The sequence below is a fragment of the Lepisma saccharinum genome, chromosome 9 (assembly GCF_977018435.1).
Source record: "Lepisma saccharinum chromosome 9, izLepSacc3.1, whole genome shotgun sequence".
NCBI classification, from domain to species: domain Eukaryota; kingdom Metazoa; phylum Arthropoda; class Insecta; order Zygentoma; family Lepismatidae; genus Lepisma; species Lepisma saccharinum.
In genome coordinates, this window is record NC_139237.1 from 89,004,443 (window position 1) to 89,024,308 (window position 19,866).

The 19,866-nt window shown below is 39.7% G+C and overlaps 1 protein-coding gene and 1 long non-coding RNA gene across 2 annotated transcripts in view; one reads left to right on the forward strand and one right to left on the reverse strand.

Moving 5' to 3' along the window:
- Window positions 1-4,526: 4,526 nt before the first annotated feature.
- LOC145992818 (uncharacterized) lies at window positions 4,527-8,786 on the reverse strand. The gene is made up of 2 exons (XR_014442219.1): window positions 8,648-8,786; window positions 4,527-4,799 (listed from the first exon to the last, which is right to left on the reverse strand). It is a non-coding gene; the product is annotated as an uncharacterized LOC145992818 (long non-coding RNA).
- A 567-nt stretch (window positions 8,787-9,353) lies between these two features.
- The window catches only part of LOC145992238 (uncharacterized), a 37,187-nt gene continuing 26,674 nt past the window's right edge, over window positions 9,354-19,866 (forward strand). Inside the window, exons 1-2 of the mRNA XM_083128579.1 lie at window positions 9,354-9,591; window positions 19,496-19,597. Of these exons, the coding sequence (XP_082984705.1) occupies window positions 9,430-9,591; window positions 19,496-19,597 (264 nt within the window). The 5' untranslated portion in view covers window positions 9,354-9,429. The remainder of the gene's footprint in view (window positions 9,592-19,495; window positions 19,598-19,866) is intronic.

The following is a 19,866-nucleotide window of genomic DNA, read 5'->3' on the forward strand; positions in this document are numbered from 1 at the left end:
AACTGTAGTTTTTCTCAGTACATGAACTCAGAGCACTCTTTGTACACATGATGTTTCTTTATTATTTTGCACTGCTATCACGCTGCGGGACGGCGTAGGTTCGAATCCGGCTCTGGTCGGAATTTATTCGGCCTACGTATAGGGCCGGTGGCAACCCACCATCGTGAGGAAATTGGGAAGCTCCGAATGAGTGAGCGGTAACCCGGTCGAGAAGACCTACAACGGCTGGGGGTTCGTCGGGCTGACCACCCGTCACCCCAATACTGGTCTAAGATCTCCACGCTAGAACAGGTGACGGAGGAACAGTGTGGGAGGGAGACCAGCAGTCGGTAGGTAAGCCAAGGCCCTCACGGGCTGTAGAGCTATGGGGTTACGTATAGGGCCGGTGGCAACCCACCATCGTGAGGAAATTGGGAAACTCCGAGTGAGTGAGCGTAACCCGGTCGAGAAGACCTACAAAACGGCTGGGGGTTCGTCGGGCTGATCACCCGTCCCCCCAATACTGGTCTAAGATCTCCACGCTAAAACAGGTGACGGAGGAACAGTGTGGGAGGGAGACCGGCAGTCGGTAGGTAAGCCAAGGCCCTTCAAGGGCTGTAGCGCTGTGGGTTATGTTATCATGTGAATAACTAGAGAATTTGAATCATTTCTTGTATTTTACGTATTATATTATTTTATTAGAAGTACTGACTACTTAAAGTATCTCTATTCACCAATTCAGATTTTTGTCCCCGGCCCACTGTGCATCGTGAGGAAATTGGGGAGCTTCGAATGAGTAAGCGTAATCTGGTCGCGTAGACCTACTACAACGGCTGGGGATACGTCGGGCTGACCACCCGACTATTCCACTACTGGTTGAAGATCTCCACGCTTACAAGGGAGGTTATCTAAGCGTCCCCTCCGATTTTCATGAAACTTGGTAGGGCCCAAAGGAAAAAAACGTTTTTTTTTTGTTTCGGGTAAAAAACTGTTCTAGGGGGCACATAAAGGGGCCCAAAGGAAGAAATACGTGTTTTTTATTTCGGCTAAAAAACTGTTTTACGGGGCAAAACCTGCCTCAAATGTCAAGATGAGGACAAATTGAAGTGAGAATTTGACCCCTGTGTCCCCCTCCGATTTCCATGAAATTTGGCAGGTGTATAGAGGGGCCCTATGCCCCCTGTTTCTTCCTATGCCATATTTACGTGGTTTCGGGGTCAGATCCCCGCGTCAATTTGTCCTCATCTTGACATTTGATGGGAGGGGGGGGGGGGTGTTGCTCCCTAAAACAGTTTTTTAGCTGAAACACAAAAACACGTATTTCTTCCTTTTGGCCCCTCTATACACTGCCAAGTTTTATGGAAATCGGAGGGGGACACTTATATAACCTCCCTTGTTAGAGGTGACGAAGGAAAGCATGGGAGGGATACCGGCAGCCGGTAGGTAAGCCAAGGCCCTTCATGGGCTGTAATGCACAGGTTGTTATTATTATTATTATTATTATTAAATTAGCACTTAATTACTATTTTCACTTTGCCTTGGTAGTTTAAAACACAAAATAACGGGTTTTATCGAATTGTTCAACGTTTCTCTTCTAATTTATGGGAAAAGAAATCAAGCTTTTAATTAAAGATAGAAAATTATTTTTACGTCATTTTGAAAAGTTTTTAGGTCATTTTAAAATATGTTCATTTTTGAGATCTTTAGCTCATCTACTTCCAAGCTCTAGTGATTATCAACGTCCATAGTCACTGGCGTACGCAGAAATCAAAATTTTCAAATTAAAGCAGTGAAAATTCAGGTGAAAAAGAGTAATAAGTGGTCCTTGAAATAACCTTCCACTATGGCTTTTGAGTGGAGAACTATCCAACTTTACAATTCCAGCCCCTTCCAAAAAAAAAACAAAAAAAAAACCTGCGTACGCCAAGGGTTAGTGTAAAATATTTGTTTTCTGTACGCGTTTAACAATACACATGTTGTTTGAAAAGATTTTAAGCGGTATTGAGAAGTAGAGTTTTCCCCTGCGCATTGTAACGTGCTGTGACGGCATGTAGGTGGGGGTGAAAGTAGGACTCCAGCTCCACACATTCACAATCTCGGCCATTTTTGCAGCACGCTCCATCCCCCATTACCCTCTCCCATACAAGGTTCCGCCGATTTATAACATGCTTGATGAACCCTAGAATCGTTCCATGCAGGGGAAAATTCCCACCCCAGGAATCGAACCCGAGTCTCCCGTGTCACAGTGAGAAGCCCTACAGACACCATTATTATTTTTTAAAGGAAAACCCTTAAGTGATACTTTCCCCCGTCGTTCTCTGTTTTCATATATAGCCAGTGATGTGCCGTAGACTATAAGTTTACGTCTACGTGCGTTGTCTACACGTAATCTACGCGTAGATTACATTGGGTTGTAGTTTACATAGACTACGTAGACAATCTAAAGTGCATTAAAATTAATTTTCAAGGGTTTGATGAAAGAAAAGTGACATTTTCAACTATATTGGTTCCTAACGAAATGAAAAGAATCCTATTTACAACAAAATTTATCTTCTCTTCTATTATCAACTATGGAAGAAGATAAATAGTATGAAAAACAACAACAGATGGCAGTCGTGAGGCAAGAGTGGTCTTTTCCCCATAAAACACTAGAATATATCCTATATTAGGTTTCTTCCTAGGTGGGAAATTGTTCGAATTTGGAAGAAAGAGTATGAAAAGATCTCCTCACACATCAGCAACTGATACGCAGTTTAATTTTCTTTAATTCCACGGCGCCCTTTGCTAAGTTATCACCTTTCGCCATGTTGTTTACATAGATTACGTCATCTACGTGTATAAAGTAGTCTACGTGTAGAATGTAGACTATCGTTGTTTACGTGTAGGCGCACATCACTGTATATAGCCTACATATCAGTTTAACTCAATTCTATATTTTTCATTAAGAACAAATACAGGGTGAAGAATTTTCGACTACACAGTTTGAGGTTGACAAGACTGCAAAACAAATGCATTGGGAGGGCTGTTTCCTTCTGCCTCGTGTACACTGGGACTTTGGATTTCAGTAGCATTGGACCGTTGGCCTCTACAGCAACGTATGTTTTGTGTGGAGTAGTAAGTGTTGACGAAGTCAATTGTAGCCGTGCAGCGTGCATTCCGCAGGGAGAATTGTGATCAACAATGCCGTAGACGAGTTCCTAACAGGAAAACAATCATTGAATGGTGGAAACAATGGCGTGAAGTTGGAAGTGTTCAAAATAAACCGCATGTAAGAAAAAGAACAGTCAGTACACCAGAGAACATGATCGTCTTGCACAATGTGTTGCTTGCCAGGGACGTCATTTGAAATATGTTATTTTCAAGAAATAATTGTGTGCACATTGTTCATGTATACATTTTCTGTAATCCAAAGGTGCAAAGTTTGTTCTAGAAATGAAAAATAAAAGTAAATGTAATCAGAAAATCATCTGTCTTCATTATAAAATAGGTAGTTGAAAATGCTTCACCCTGTACAAGCAACTTACCATGTCTTACGCGGGATTCGAATCCGGAATCCCTGTTCAGACTGGACCACCGGGTTTTAATGATTAATAATGCAATGTATGAATTTTGTGAACTGTTGATCAAAACTTGGCAAGTTAAAGTATAATAAACACAACACATACATACCTAGCGTTAGGTTAGTATATAATTATTAGTACCAAACATAGACCTACAATACGCTGAATGTCATCTTACATCTGTTATGCCATTTGAGTACATTTCTTAGTATCATTTTATAATGTTATAAAGTCTTACCTTTATATTATCTCATAATATTTAATTTAATCTATTATATTATTACATATATTATCTTTATGTTCTAACCTCAACATATTTTCCTGATATTACTAAATACAGGACGATTCAAAAGTCTCTTGATATTTTAAGCAAAAAAGTATTTTATTGACAAAATTGACTACTGCTGAAAGACAAACTCAGTACATTTCAGTGTGGTGGCCCTGTAAGTCTAGGCATAGCAGCCGCCTCTCTTGAGTAGACCGGCTCCAAAATAGCTGACGTAATCTCTCCCTTGTTTCTGCAGCTATTCGCTGTGTCAGTTGCTCTACGGAGTTGATCTCTCCTTGGTAGACCCTAGAGTTAATGAAACCCCAGGCAAAAAAGTCTAGAGGAGTCAGGTCTGGAGAGCGAGTCATCCAAAGCCTTGGTGAACCACGACCGATCCGATCCACCTATCGGGTGTGTCAGCGAGGTAGTCCCGAACGATTCTGGCGAAATGGTGTGGTGGGTGCACCATCTTGCTGGAAAACAACAGTGTATTTTATCCAATCCCGAAAAGATTTCATTAGCGATGTAAGGAAAATGTCAAGATACTTTTGAATCACCCCGTACAGTAGACAATGAACTAAGGTATAATTTTATTTATCAACTCACTGTATTATATTATTGTAATGTGAATACAAATTGACATGTCCGATATCACAGCATGTATACATGGAAACATGTGATTCATGGATGAAATAAATCTAATCGAAGGATGCAATATGAGAAGAAGTCATTGCTGCTCATCGGGCAGCTTGATGTGTCATCAACTGTCATCTGTCCATATAGTACTCATAGTGCAGTTCTCGCCGAAGCCGCTAAAGAGATGTTAATGCACCGTTCCACCAATTCATTCATCACAGAGTCCTTCCCCTCTCAGAGTATTGGATGCGGACATCGACCAGCTGGCCCATGTAGTTCGGTTGTTTGCTGGTAGGTGGCAGCGCAGCGCGCCTCAGTATTTATGCACCGGTGACATCTCTAGGCACTTCCTTGCACTGTGCCGAAATAAAATAAATGTTTTAATACAAACGCGAAAGACCATATACAAATATATACATATATTCAGTGGCGCAGGAACGAGGGGGGGGGGGTACAGGGGTACATTGTATCCCCTATTTTTTGAAGGGGCTACTGTACCCCTCTACATCCGTAAATCTAATTGTACCCCCTTAGACAATTTGACAGACGCAAGCTGCTACTGTCAAAATAACCTATTTTCAATTAGCTCAATAAAAAAAGTTTAAATTGTTTATAACTTATAACCATTATCTTCCTTACCACAGAAATTCAAACCATTGTAAACTTATTGTACTACATTGTGCTTGCTATGATTTAGTTCATTGACCTGTGTTCTTGGAAACTTCTTTAAGGAGATGAAACACTTTTCTTAAGAAACGGTCACTCCAACGAACAAAAAAAACTTTGAGCAACATCAAATAGCAATATTTCGATAATGACCTTTCCAGATTGCCAAAGAATATAAAGTTTAACATAAATAGGCTAATAGGGACTGTATCTACTTGATATTTACAGGTCGATAATGTTAAAAGACGATTAATATGTACCAACAGCTTTGGGACTCTTCTCAGAACTGATTAAGGGAGCCCTTTATAATTTGATTTTGATTTTGAATTTAAAATTTTGGGAACTTCAGCACTTAGGCTATTTTGCTCCCGTCACATTATACGGGGGCCAGCCCCTTATCATTACAAATAACAACTCTAGCGTTGCATAACTAAAAATGTTAAAATGTTCTGACTTATGTTAAAAGCTGAGGCCGTAAACGGGCACTCAGCACACACAAGGACAACAAACAGGACAACACACACAAAATTATACTGGCCATAGTGCCAGTCGCCAGAGCCTCGTTAGTCTTTAGTCCAGGGTGCACTACGTGGAAGTGAGGTTGACTTTTGGGCGCCTACGTGGAAGGTCACCCCTTACCCCCCGGAGCCCTTTATAAATCATGCTTCATAATGATTCCCTCTAGTTTCCAGCATGCAAGATTTTTACGCACAAAGGAATCTAACGAGAATCCAACAACACCATTGTGTTGTGTTATGGAAGAAAAACTGAATTAATTAAATAATAATGGTTATATAATAATTATCTACGCTTTGATGACTTGTGTAAAAATTTGTAATACACTTTTCTTGTACTTGCTAAAACATTAAAACATGGGTCCCTTAGACTCTATTTCCTTCAAAGGGGAGACTCTTGAATCACTACAGAGAATGTTTGCCTACTGGTTATGTTAACCATTTTGCAAAATATTGTGTGAATTATAGGTGAAATGACACCTGACAAACAAATAGGAATCCATTGATTGATCAATGACTTCCTGGATTACAGTGCCATCATTAATATTTCATATTAAGTTTCATAGAAATAAATTGTTTTAATAGGACGCAAATAATTTTACGGGGCGCCATGGCATTCTCTTTAACATTTTTCTTTCATATACAGTGATGGACAAAAGTAATCATACAGTGGAACTGAAAGGAAGAAAGGACGAATTGCAGCAGCTAGGAATGCAATAAGGAACTCAAAACTGTTAATGCTTTACCATGTATGCACCAAACGATATATTGACAACAAAAATAAATATCAGATGCTGATTGTAGAAAAATAAAAAACAAAACATTCTCAATACCCGCTTCTTTGGCTGGACAAAAGTATTCATACACCAACATAAAAGTTCACTTTGAAGAAAAGAAAGAAACAAATACCATGTCGTCATAATTTAGTATGCATTTCTCTGTTATGGAGAATAGCTGTCAGTCTCTTTTGCATAGAATGAACAAGAGGCGTGGTTATTTCAGATGTAATATTGTGCCGCTCATGCAAAATTATCTCTTTCAGTCTATTCTTGCTTGTTATGTCATGTTTTCGGAGTCTGGTTTCCAAATGGCTCCAAAGATGTTCAATGGGGTTAAGGTTGGGGGACTGAGGTGGAGTTTTGAGTGTGTGGGGAGTATTATATAACAACCAAAGGCGGACAATCTCAGCTGTATGTTTAGGGTCGTTGTCCTGCTGGAAGTAAAAATCATTCCCAAGACCCAAATGATCGATACTCTGCTGCAAATTGTTCTTCAGAATATCCAAATAGACAAATCTATCCATAGTTCCCTCAATAAAGACGAGTTCTCCAACACCTGAGGCTGACATACAGCCTTAGACCATAACGCCACCATCTCCATGTTTAACTGTGACCAAGAGATTTCGAGGCTCAAGCTCAGTATTGGGTTTCTCCACACCAAAATTCTACCATCACTATGGATAATATTGAATATATTCTCGTCCGTAAACAACACTTTATCCCAGAAGTCCAAACTTTTACTCACATACTCCTTTGCAAATGTTAATCTGGCCTTCTTGTTCTTCTTACTGATGTATGGCTTCCTTCTAGGTACCCTAGCTCTGTACCCTGCTCGGTTGAAAAGCCTTCTAATACTTCTTGAGGACACTTATTTTCCCAGGTGTTCGTGAACATGTGCTGACACTGCTGATGATGTTAATTTTGGGTTTTTCTTGATCATTCTCAACAGTCCTTGTTTCTCTCTCGAAGTAAGTTTCTGAGGAAGCCCAACCCTTTCCCTATTTATCAGCACTTTTGTGTCTTTATATCGTTTGATGACACTTTGCACAGTCGCACGACTTCTCCCAACCATGTCTGCGATTTCAGAATATGATTTCTTATTGTGGTATAATGATAGCATAATTCTCCTCTCTTCGATCGTGGTTTCCTTCCCTTTGCGGCCCATTTGACTTCCTGCAGCACGCCAACACCAAACCAACCACTTCCTTACACAGGTGCAAGTGCAGTTAACAAATATATGGCACTGAATGATGGAAACTGTTGTTTCACGAACTTTTTTGGGGGTTTATAACCTGGCGTATGAATACTTATGACCATCCAGAAAGCAGTTTATCTAAGGATTACCCACATTTCTCACGACAATTTCAATTTATGCACACAATTGCTTTGCGTTTCTATTCTTGCCATTCCAATGGAGCATATGTGCTACAGACTTGACTTGCCTTTACGGTCTTCTTTGTATAATAACATGTTTCATTCAGACAATGCCTTTGTATGAATACTTATGTCCATGACTGTAGATCGTTTGGCTCCCATGGCCGACTCGCGCCGCCCCATACGGCTCTGAACTTAACTTGGACTATAAGAATAGCACGCATTGCGAGCGGAGCGAGGAAGAAAATTTTACGAAATGTACTTTTACTTGTATAAAATCTGTAATCGAGGAGGGGGGTCAATTGCCCCTCTGTGCCCCTTGCAAGTGCCCTTGGCCGTCTCGAAGAAAAAATGCAAGGAACACGTGAAAACTAATTCCATCACGAGTATCCAATTGTCCTGCTATTCTTAGATTCTCCTAGTCTTGTTTTTTACTACAATGTTTGCTTCCCCTAGAATGGACTTCCATCCAAGTTCGGGGGAGACAATGCCCCAAGCCCCCCTGTCGTTCCGGCACTGTTTATGAGTGTGTCTTCATCAATTTCACATCACTCATTGTTGCGATTAGCTAGAACTGGCAGAAAAGCAACGCTAAGTGACAAAAATCAAATATCCACTCCCTCTCTACCACATGAGTCATTATTACCAATAGGTAGACTTGGGAAACAAGACTACCGTACTCAAAATGTCACAACTATTCTAGATACTGAAAATTTCTAAATCATTTCCTGAAGTCTGAATCTGAAGGGTATCCCCCCCCAATCCTGATACGACATTATACGGAATCCCATACACTCTAATAAATCCCAAAGGCAATAAGTTTACAATACCGGACCACTCTCCAATTTCTATAAAATTTCGCCTACTTACTAATTTTGGTGTCCTGATGACGTATCTGTAGTTCATATTTGGCGGTCATTTGTTAAAATTGTACATTTACGTATAGAACTCGTAAAATAACCTTGCGATTTACCACGGTGATTGTCCATACACATCAATTCGGTACCATCTTAATGGTCTTCCTTTACGCACAACAATCTTGCAACCTTGAATATTGACGTCAGACGAGGAATGCCTACGAGGTTAGGTTAGACCTGTTAGGTTAGGTTTCATTAGCATAAATACAAAGAAAAATTAATATTTTGGCTAAGAGAACTATACCTTTCCTTTCCTAACTTGAAAAAGCTCTCTTCCGTGACGTCAGAACACAATGTTGCTAAAGTGTTGTGCGATAAGGGACACCCATTCGGGGGGAAATGGCGTGTTCCGTGGAGCTAGTGTTCTTATGGTAGGGTTACGTTACGTTAAGAAAACATAGTTTATTTCGTTTTTTTCTCGATTTCCATACTCGACCGCCAATTATTGCATGCAGATTCGTGATTAGGAGGTCTCAATTAGTGAGTAGGCGATATTTTATAGCAATTGGAGAGTGGTCCGGTATTGTAAACTCGTTCCCCGTATTTTGGCATTCCCGTATTTTTCACAGGGGGGGGGCAAAGCAGGCTCTCAGAGGGTGTAGTTGCCCCCCTGCCCCCCTCTAGATACGGGCCTGCACCCCTGTCTGTCTGCCGTGGCGCTATGTGATAAAATAACCAATGGTGCAAGACTGTCCAGCTGATATTCGACAAAAGTAAGTCAAGGTCAGTTGAAATATGGCTGACGCAGAAGAGTGCGATCAAGGAAGGTATGATTATGAATATGAATGCATGAGAGCCGATCTCCTAGGTCTTCCAAAACCTAAGAGGCCACCAACACCCCAAGAACCAGTTAGAATTGAAGAGACAGAGGTAGAGCCAGGTGTGAAAGTTTTGGAGGTAAGATTGGACATATTTTTTTAGAGGCTGTGTTCATTTAGTTTATAACTTTTTTTTTTTTTTTTTTTTGCTGCTATGATTTAACCGAAGAACTAATATTCATTTTTAGCACACGAAACTTGCGCAGGAGCTTCACCGATAACGTTTTTAACATTTATGTGTAACCGGGCCCCGGATTCGATTCCAGTGAGGATATTTCAGAGGTTCTAATTTGCCTATCTGAACACGAAATAGAATTGCATAGGCACTGGCCTGCTCAGGAATCTCATATGACCATAATTGACACAGGTTGTGTGCTATTTTTTTTGGTAACACTTTACTATACCTGAGACAGATTTCTTCAAATTTACAGGAGAAAGTACTTACGCAAATCATTTTCTGTAGCGTTGTTGATGTTCGGGAATGTAATTTTGATTCATTTTAATGCGAATGCATGTGGTTTTGTACGAAAATCTATTTCCGACGCGCTATTGCTGCTGCCGCCATTTGCTTCCTGCATGAGACCACAATACGCTCTCGTATTGTCCGTATATGCTAAATTGAACGAAATGAGTGCTAATGGAACCAAACCTAACAGGCCTAACCTAACCCAGTAGGCATACCTCGTCCCCGTGATGGTTTGTGGGGCTATCGTGAATTTTTGGGCTAACGTCAATGGTTTTTCTGGCTCAAGGAACGATCAACGGTAAGCTATCGCCATGTTGTGTGTGGAAATAAACAAGAACAGTAAGTACTCGTAAATGTAAGAAATATACATTACTTTCCTAACAAATTCAATTATTTCACCTAAATAAGTGTTCCGGAATGCAGAATAGTACTTTAGCAATGTAAAAAAGTGCGAAAGAAATTATTCCCAGGTGTCTCAGGTATAGTAAAGTAGTACCTTTTTTTTTTATTAAATTAGAGTGGTGGCGATTGGGAGGGGCGTGGGAGCAGTTGCCTCACCACTTTTTGTCACTTTTGCCCTTGCACTATGCTAAACCTTATCTACAAAAGGAAGGTTACCTATGCGATCTCCACCGAACACCTCTCACTCGTTTATTTCGTCATTTTTAACATTCGTGCTTACCTATTATGCATTGCGAAAGATTCTTGAAGGTGGCATTTTGCTTTTTTCACGAAAATAATTGCAATTTTTCACATTAACAGTAATTATTCCGTAACACACAATATGGCGGGCACAGCTTGAGTCGCGTCGTGGATCATCAGTGGGTATACAATGTTTCCAACCTTCTTAACCGAAAAATGCCGCACACACCATTCACGCATAGTCCGAAAAACCATTCGCGGTAAAAATTTACTATCCTTCGGACACCTCTAATTTTTTCGTTTCATCAATTTTTGACATTCGTACTTACATATCTGCTTCGCGGAACATTCCTGAAGGTGTATCAACGTTGTTTTGATGAAATTTGAACTATGTTTCCTAACCTAACAGAACTAACCTAACCACGTGCCAATGGTTCGTGGGGCTAGCGCCAATAGTTCGCAATTATTTCCAATATCTAGATTCTTATACTAACACGACACCAAATTTTAACTAGCTATGTTTCCTAACCTAACAGAACTAACCTATCCACGCGCCAATGGTTCGTGGGGCTAGCTATTCTCCGTCGGAATTTCAGCTATGAAACATTCCCACATCACACAAAACACCTTCCCGATCTTCGACAATGCTACAGGAACTTATTACGGTAAGTACTTTCTTCTGTAAAAATAAATAAATGTGTCCGAAGGATAGTAAACAAGTACCCTTATTGTATAAGGAATTCAACAACGTAAATCCCAAAGCGAGGAAAAATTACCTGGAGGAGGAAATCGATAAAAACCGATGTCCGGATATGCATAATTGAAGTACTGAGGAAATTTTCGATGATGAAGCACATATTTAGGGGTGAAATGAGTGCTAATGGAACCTAACCTAACCTTGTAGGCAAACCTCGTCCCCGTGAATGGTTCGTGGGGCTACCCGTGCATGATTTTTGGGGCTAACGTGAATGGTTTGTGGGGCTATCATGAATGGTTCATGGGGCTAACCGTGAATGGTTAGTGGGGCTATCGTTAACAGAAAGTTTAAAAAGAAAAAGGTACTTAACCGAAGAGGTCTGCAAGCACGGTTTTGAACGATGCACTAAATTATTACTGGGGATAAATGTATTTTACACTATCTACAAGTTTTTGGAACCTGTTCTTCTTCACGCACCATACACACGCACCGCGAACACAAAGAAGCAATCACCACACAGAATGCAAACGAGCAAAGCACATGCATTCACAATGCGGAGACAAAGATGAGCCTGCAGTGTTGTTAACTCCCATCGGTTACCACCAAAAGGCAGTAAGGACGTAGAGTAGAATCTAGCCGCATACACACTAATTGAGGCCTCCTAATCACAAATCTGAAGTTAAAAGTTGTCGGAAAAGTCTAGAAATTGCAAAATAAGCTAAAATAAGGCTTTAGTTTTTGGAATGGAAACAATCAATTTTCGCGAAATTTTTTTGTTTCACAAGCATATATATATATATATATATATTCCTTATACTACCACGACACCAAATTTTAACTATGTTTGCCTAACCTAACCACACGTCAATGGTTCGTGGGAGTAGCGTCAATGGTTCACAATTATTTTGCAATTTCTAGATCCTGATACTACCACGACACGAAATTTTAACTATGTTTGCCTAACCTAACCACATGTCAATGGTTCGTGGGGCTAGCGTCAATGGTTCACAATTATTTTGCGATTTCTAGACGTTTGCGACAAATTTTAACTTCAGATTCGTCATTAGCAGGCCTCAATTAGTAAGTATGCCAAATATGAAGAAAATCTGAGAGGGGTCCGGTCATCTTCAGTCATACTGGCAAACATAGTTCAAAAATGCTCCACAAACCATGCACGGTAAGGTTAGGTTACGCAAACATAGTTAAAATTTGTGGTCGTAGTAATATCTGGAATGTATATTTGTTTTTTCATCTTCTTCCAAAAAAACTGCATGGTTGGAAACACTGACAGGGGGTTACATCATCGAAGGTACACAACATCCGCTTCCCTTACAGAAAGCAAATACAAGCAACGGCAATTGTACATCGGAGAGATATTTTTCTTCAAAAAAACATCAATTCCCGGTCAAATAGATTCCACGATGGAAGAAAATACCTCCACAAACTTTGAAAATGCTACAGAAGCACATTTCCGTAAGTAGTTTCTTGTGTAAAAATGAAGAAATCCGTTTGGCATAGTTACCAAAGGAAGTAAACTGTCCTTGCCCACACCCCATCCCCAGTTTTGACAGCTTGCCTTCCTGCAGTTTTGGACACACAATTCATTTAATTGACCAAATTACCCCACACACAAGTGTTTTTTTTTTGCTGGTCAAGAAAATGAGTTTCAACTCTCGGCCCAAGTTCCTTTTGTTTTATTGTGATTTCATCATGCTACGAATGCAATTTTTACGTGGTTCGATTTCGATGTACGTCTGTTAACACATACTGCAGAGTTTTAGCGATTACTTAAGATTTTGTACAACATATGCTTTCGTGGTTAGGTTAGGCAGGTTAGGTTTGGTTTCCTTAGCATTAAAATAAAATCCCTAAATGCATTCTACTAAGGTTCCGATTTACTTCTACATTCATTCCCACGCTTCTACTGTCGCTGGTCGACTGAGAATATCATGTCCATGAGAAGTGCGCATGCTTGCGTAAGATAATTTTCAAGTTTTTTTTTAAAACGTAAATAACAAACAGTGCTCATTACTTTAAGGAAGGTTCAAATTTCGTGTGACAATGATTTCCAAAATTCTACGATAATCAGTCTTTGTGCTAGGAGAAATCATAAAACAATCAGAATCGTTTCCAAACTCTCTAAAATGTCTTGACATTAGTGAAAATATTAAGTAGAAGTGCGTGCAACGTAATATATTCAGAACTTCCCCATATCCTTCTTATGTCATTCATAGATTCCTATGATTTGAATGAGAAAATTGAATGAAGGAATGAATAATAATAGTCAAAGCAGAGTTCCCTATTCAACCTGGACTGAGTGGAGCATTGGTTTTTGCTAAATAATCCTCCTATATGTTGTCACACAAATATCAAGATGTATACACATCGAATGCAAGACTTGAGACAGTAAAATCTCTGAAAAGTTGTAATGAAAACTACAGAAGTCATTAAAAGTCCAATCCTATTCAGTAGAAAATAAATCCTTGGAACAGTTGTAAGAACAGGAGCATAACTTTAGAATGATTTATGCCAAGACTTGTAAACAGAAACCATGATGAATGCATAGTAGGGTGAGAAATTGCAAGAAGGTTTCCTATGTGTCAAAATGATTGTCATCAATACCTATTCCAGATCATCAGTGTGTATTTTTGTAATTCAGAAGGTCTAATTATGCAAAAATCGCTGCTGTTTCAAGTTGTAAAAAATAAAAAATAAAACTAGTAGAGTAGTATGATAATTTATGTATAGCTTTATTCACATCCTAATTTTATTACAATCTGAGGTGAATGTTGAATTATCCACTCAATCTTGTGTTGATATTGACTATCAGTTGAAAATTTATTTACTATACCTGCCGCAAAATTAGTTTGGTATTGACGCTGGTGAAGCACGTGGAGAAATCGGGTGTACGTCACTGCGAGAGGGTGGGTTGCTGGCATGCGAGCCAATCAAAATCTTCCCAGTGCTTCACCCAAGCCCTGGTTACCTAGCAACAGAAAACGTTTATCTCGGTGTTGCCGCTTATCGGGCGATTCTTCCTGCGATCAGATTTCATGTTGTTGGGAGAGGACGTGTTGTTTGTTTCTTGCGTTGCTGTGATATTTTAACCGGTCCGTTTGTTTAGTGTTTATTGTATTTAGAGTATTCTTTGTTGTATATAGCATGCTGTTTTAGTGTGTTATTTTTTGTACATAATTTTCTGTGTTCTGCTTGAGTATGTTGTGAGCTTATGTGAAGAATGTGAAACACAGGAGGCAATACTCGAGATGACAATGTACTAAAGAGGCCATGCACTAAAAGAAAAAGGAATTCCTCTCAAAGGCCAAACGCGGGAGATTGTTTGTTCTGGGGGTCCAATCATTTCTGTAAATAAAGTTCTGGACAGGACTGCTGCTGCTTTCGGCGTGTCTAAGAACACTATTGTTACCATAGGGAAAGAAAAATATAATGTGGTAGAAATAAGTAAAAAAAAATCAATGCGAGGCTTCAAAACTGGAAACCCCAGGAAAGAAGAGGAATATCAGTAAACGCGTGACAAATTTAGATACCTTTCAGCAAGATGCTATTTGTCGCCATATTTACTCTTATTATAGGAGGAAAGATCATCCCACTGTTGGGAAACTGCACGTTTCGTTGAAAGATTCGGGACTTTTTCAAGGTGGGGAAACATCTTTAAGGACAGTCATAACATATCTGGGATTCTCATACAAAAAAATTAATGGACGCAAAATAAAGTATGGAGGCATATGGGGATGTGGAGGTAGGGCTCCACACATTCTCGACCTCGACCATACTATGGAGGTGATGCGGTGATGTGGTTCACCAACCGCCTTTACCACAGGTTTGCCCCAGGTACTCACTTGGGCTGAATCGACCCCAGAGGGATATTTGAAAAAGTTCCACAAACCACCACGGGTCTCTCGCGTGAAAGTCAGACGCCCCACCAACTGGACTTTGTGCAATTCAGTTGTGGTATAATTGAAAGACGGGCAGACTTTAACGGCGATGTCGGAAAGAAATGATTATTGAAAGTGTATATATTCAATATTTTCAGAATGGATTGAAAAGGTAACCTGTAAACAATGTTCGTTTCATGAATTCGTTCATGTTGGAAGGGAGATGGAAATGAAGAGAGAAAACAATAACACATTCATCATTGTTGTCATCATTGTTATTCCATTTTCCTCGAAAAACAATAACACATTTCATCATTGTTGTTCCTTTTCATAACACGTGTTCCTCGACACAGCGTCAGATGGCTGCACTGAGTACCGTACCGTACCGCATGATATGGCAACACCGTGACGTGTGTTCCTTCAGCTCTCAATATCAAACTCATTTTGCGGCAGGTATAGCAATAAATTGAGATTAACCTTTAGGTGCCCAAGCATCTCGATCGAGATACCCAAAAGTAACCCTCAATTGCCCAAGCATCTCGATCGAGACGCTGTGTCAAGGTCGTTTTGAGAGTTAGCCCCCTCCCCCCCCGCCACATATACGCCGAATTTGCAAATATTTCATATAGTCTGAATCTCTGGTTCATTCCGCGTACAACGGTATATCACTCATCTCTCTAGGGCAATTAGCTTCCGAACTACACTCATTTAATTGAAACTCTGCATTTTGCTTAAAATCGGCTTGGGCAACCGAGGCTTACTATTGAAAAAGGGCTTGGGCGTCAAAAGGTTAAGAACCATAGTGTGATTTATTAATTATTTTAGTGTGATATCTAAAAATAAATAGAAAATAATCTCTCATGTAACCGTTGGTTTTTTGTGATATGTTACTATTGTCTGGAAATTTACATTCAGCTGTTTTTGTTTTCTTTGCACTTGCATTATTTGTATTATTTTTGCAAAAAAAATAAGTTTGAATTTTCATTTTTCATGTTTGTGTTTTGTTGTCTTTTTTTAAATTTCAGTTTGCACTTTTACAGCTTAGTTTCAACCTACCAGGTTCATGAGTGCAGCAGGATTAATCATATAAGGCCAGAAGATTATTTTTTGATGCTGTGGAAATGATTCCATACTAATACCCTTAAGGTATTGGTTTTTAATTTTTTTATTATGTAGATATATATGTGCCTATGTAGATTGTCACTAGTTGCTTCCTTTTCTAAAGTAATCCTCTTTTTTCTGCTCCATTTGTCTTCTGAAATGCATACTTAAGACTTTCAAGTTTCCAAATATGAGGCACAGTTCATTATCTTTAACACTTTATTTTGGTGCTAATACATTTTCTAGTATTTTGTTTAGTGACTTACTAACAACGTTCTAAACTTGTAGTGTATGGATCTGTCTGTCTGAAAAAAAAAAAAAAAGGAGCGAATGAAGAATATAGAGAATGTCTCCAGTTTCATTAATTTTTTGTATACTATCTAAATTTGTCCTTCTAATCACGAATCTATTGTTAAAATGTGGGGATATTAGTGGAATTTTTTTTTTACAGCTGTATCGCTTTGTGTTAGGAACAAAATTTTAACTAAGTTTGCCTAACCTAACCTTACCAGAAATGGTTTGTGGGGCTATGTGTGAATTGTTTGTGGGGCTACCTGTGCATGGTTTGTGGCAACATATATAGATGTAAGTGTACAATTTTTTCATGTGACCCCCGCATTTTAACAACAGATTCGTGATTGGAAGGCTAAATTTAGTTAGTATACCAAAAAATAATGAATTTGGAGATATTCTCTGTATTCTTCATTCTAGTCATAAAAAATTAAGAGGGTGGCCAAATCTGGTTCCTGACCTGCTGCACTAACATTTCTACTTTGTTATTAGTTATTTTAGTAATGTATTGCATATACAGGGTGATTCAAAATCCTGCCACCATATGGCAACTCTGTTATTAGTGCTGAAAGTGGAAAGAGGGGAAGGTTGTTGTAAATCTATGCTTCAATTTTCAATGCAGCTTTGAGGCTGTACATTGATATGAACCTGAATAAGCACCTTGTTGCCACATGCTTCGTTCTTAAAGAGGGCATTTACATTATCACCAAACCCTACTGTACTAGGTAAATCAAGAACAGATATTGATAATTAGGTTTTTTTTTCTTCCTAGTGCAGTACAGGTTTGCAATAACATTGTGGCAATAAGGCATTTTCCATTCTCATTGAGGCTTGTGCCAGTGTACAGCCTCAATGGTGCATTCTACGTTGGAAAATCAAGCACACTAAATTGAAAACTACACAACCTTCTTCCTCTTTCCATTTTCCGCTGAGTTACCACTCCTCCTAAACCATCAGTTTGGTACCCAGATACTCACAAATAACTTTAGCCCAATGTGGTGAAGCCCCATCCAATCAAAAAATCACACTTTGTATACCAACCTTCTGTCCTGTTAGCATCACATACCTTTTGTCCACACTTAGAGTTGACGACGAGCTGTATCTCTGCGGGTGAACCTTGACCAATTCGCGCAGATACATGTCCGTAGATGCTACCTACTCGCCGTTGAGTGGTCGACAGGTCTTACAAAGTTAGAGGAGAATGACACCCATTGGCTAAGGCAGCCGGTAGATCCTCCCTTTGCTACTGCGCAGCCAGTCATGGTCAAGGTTCACCCGCAAAGATACAACTTGTTCACTCTAGTCTGAAACAATCGCTGCACTGTAACTGCTGATTGGGTTTTGTAAACCCACAGCACACACTGTGCTTTTCTTACACAGATGCAACTGACTGCAGCATCATTTACGTGCTTCACAGAAATAAAAACTTACATCACCATGTTACATATTGTTAGAAGCCACATGTTCCTAGCTCTTATAGTTTTCATGCTACAAATTTTCTTTACCAGGGAAAGACTTTACCCACCTTATGTAAAGAAATGCAAGAGAAAGGAATAAGTTTGCAGTACTTGTTCTCAAAGATGTACACTGCCATAGTAAAGGCACAAGGCTTCCCAAAGTTGTGAAGGATTTCTGTAGATTCTTACCATGTACATGCCACATTATGTTATCAGAGGAGAGTATATCTAGAAATAAATGTAAGAAAATATGTGTTCCAGAGCTGAGCCAATACCACTTTGAATCGATGCCCATACTTTTACTTGACAATTGTATCAATTAGAAGTTGTTGAAAATGTTGATTAATGCTGTGTAACTATTCCACTTGAGTTATATGCATCACTTGTTTAAAATATTAAAAAATTAAATCAAAACATTAACATGGCACAACAGCCCTTGAGAGGCAGTGCCTATATACCACCTGCCGATGTGGGGGATCATTCAACCAGTTACGGGGTGACGTGTGGTCAGCACAACAAACCACGAGCTGCTGTTGTAGGTTTCCGTCTCTGGGTTACTCCACTCATTCGTAGCTTCCCAGTTTCCTCACGACGGAGGCCAACGGTCCCATACGCTGGTCGAAATCTCAGGAGAAACGTTATGCTTCCCCCAGGAAACTCGAACATGCATGTGTCCCAGAGCTGGAGGCCAAAGCTTACGCCTTAGAACACACGGTGCAGGATGAATAAACTGGTCTGAATACAAAATAGTCCTCCCCCGTAGCCGAGTGGGTTAAGGCGTTCACTCGTCTTAAGTTTGTTCGCTGTGGGACGACGTAGGTTCGAATCCGGCTCTGGTCGGAATTTATTCGGCTTACGTATAGGGCCGGTGGCAACCCACCATCGTGAGGAAATTGGGGAGCTTCGAATGAGTAAGCGTAATCCGGTCCCGGAAACCTACTATAACAGCTGGGGATACGTCGGGCTGGCCCCCCGACTATTCCAATACTGGTTGCAGATCTCCACGCTTAGAGGTGACGAAGGAAAGCATGGGAGGGAGACCGGCAGCTGGTAGGTAAGCCAAGGCCCTTCAGGGCTGTTGCGCAAAGGATTATTATTATTATTATGAATACAAAATAATTTTTTCCCCGCAATACTGTCTGAGAATAAATGAGAACTTCAAATTTCCCTTATTTCCAGGATAATTGAAAAATTGGAAAATGTCTCGTGGCATTTTTTGCAGACTGCACAAACGATCAAAACGTTGGAAACGTATGTGCAGGTATCGGTAAATAAATTCCAGCCAATACTTTCAGATACCGATACATCGGTGTTGGTATTGGCTCAGCCCTAACTTTTACCCACATACAAAATAACAAGATTGCATTCATTTTGTAAATTGTTTACTTAAAAATCAGTACATTTTGTATTGGCATGATTTTTTGACCTTGCAGAAAGTGGAGCAGGATGATGAACACTACAATAATGTTGAAGCTGGCCTGGATGATTTAGCGAGCATTCTAACTAGAACTCAGAAGAAGTTGAACCGGTTTAAGGTGAGACTGTGTTTTAATTTAAAATAAAACGAAGGAATTCTGTTGGTGGAATGGTGGTTTATATAAAATTCAATCTGTAGTATTTTACAACCGTTTGGGTTTTTGTGCTGCTGCATAATTTTTCTGAACATGTCTGGGACATTATTTATTTTAAAATGAAATGTCGCTGGATTGGAAATATAATTCCATTGCAAATGCAAAAATGACATGAACGTAAGATCAGCCCTGTCTACGAGTAGAGAAAGACATAACTCATATATCTCTGAAAC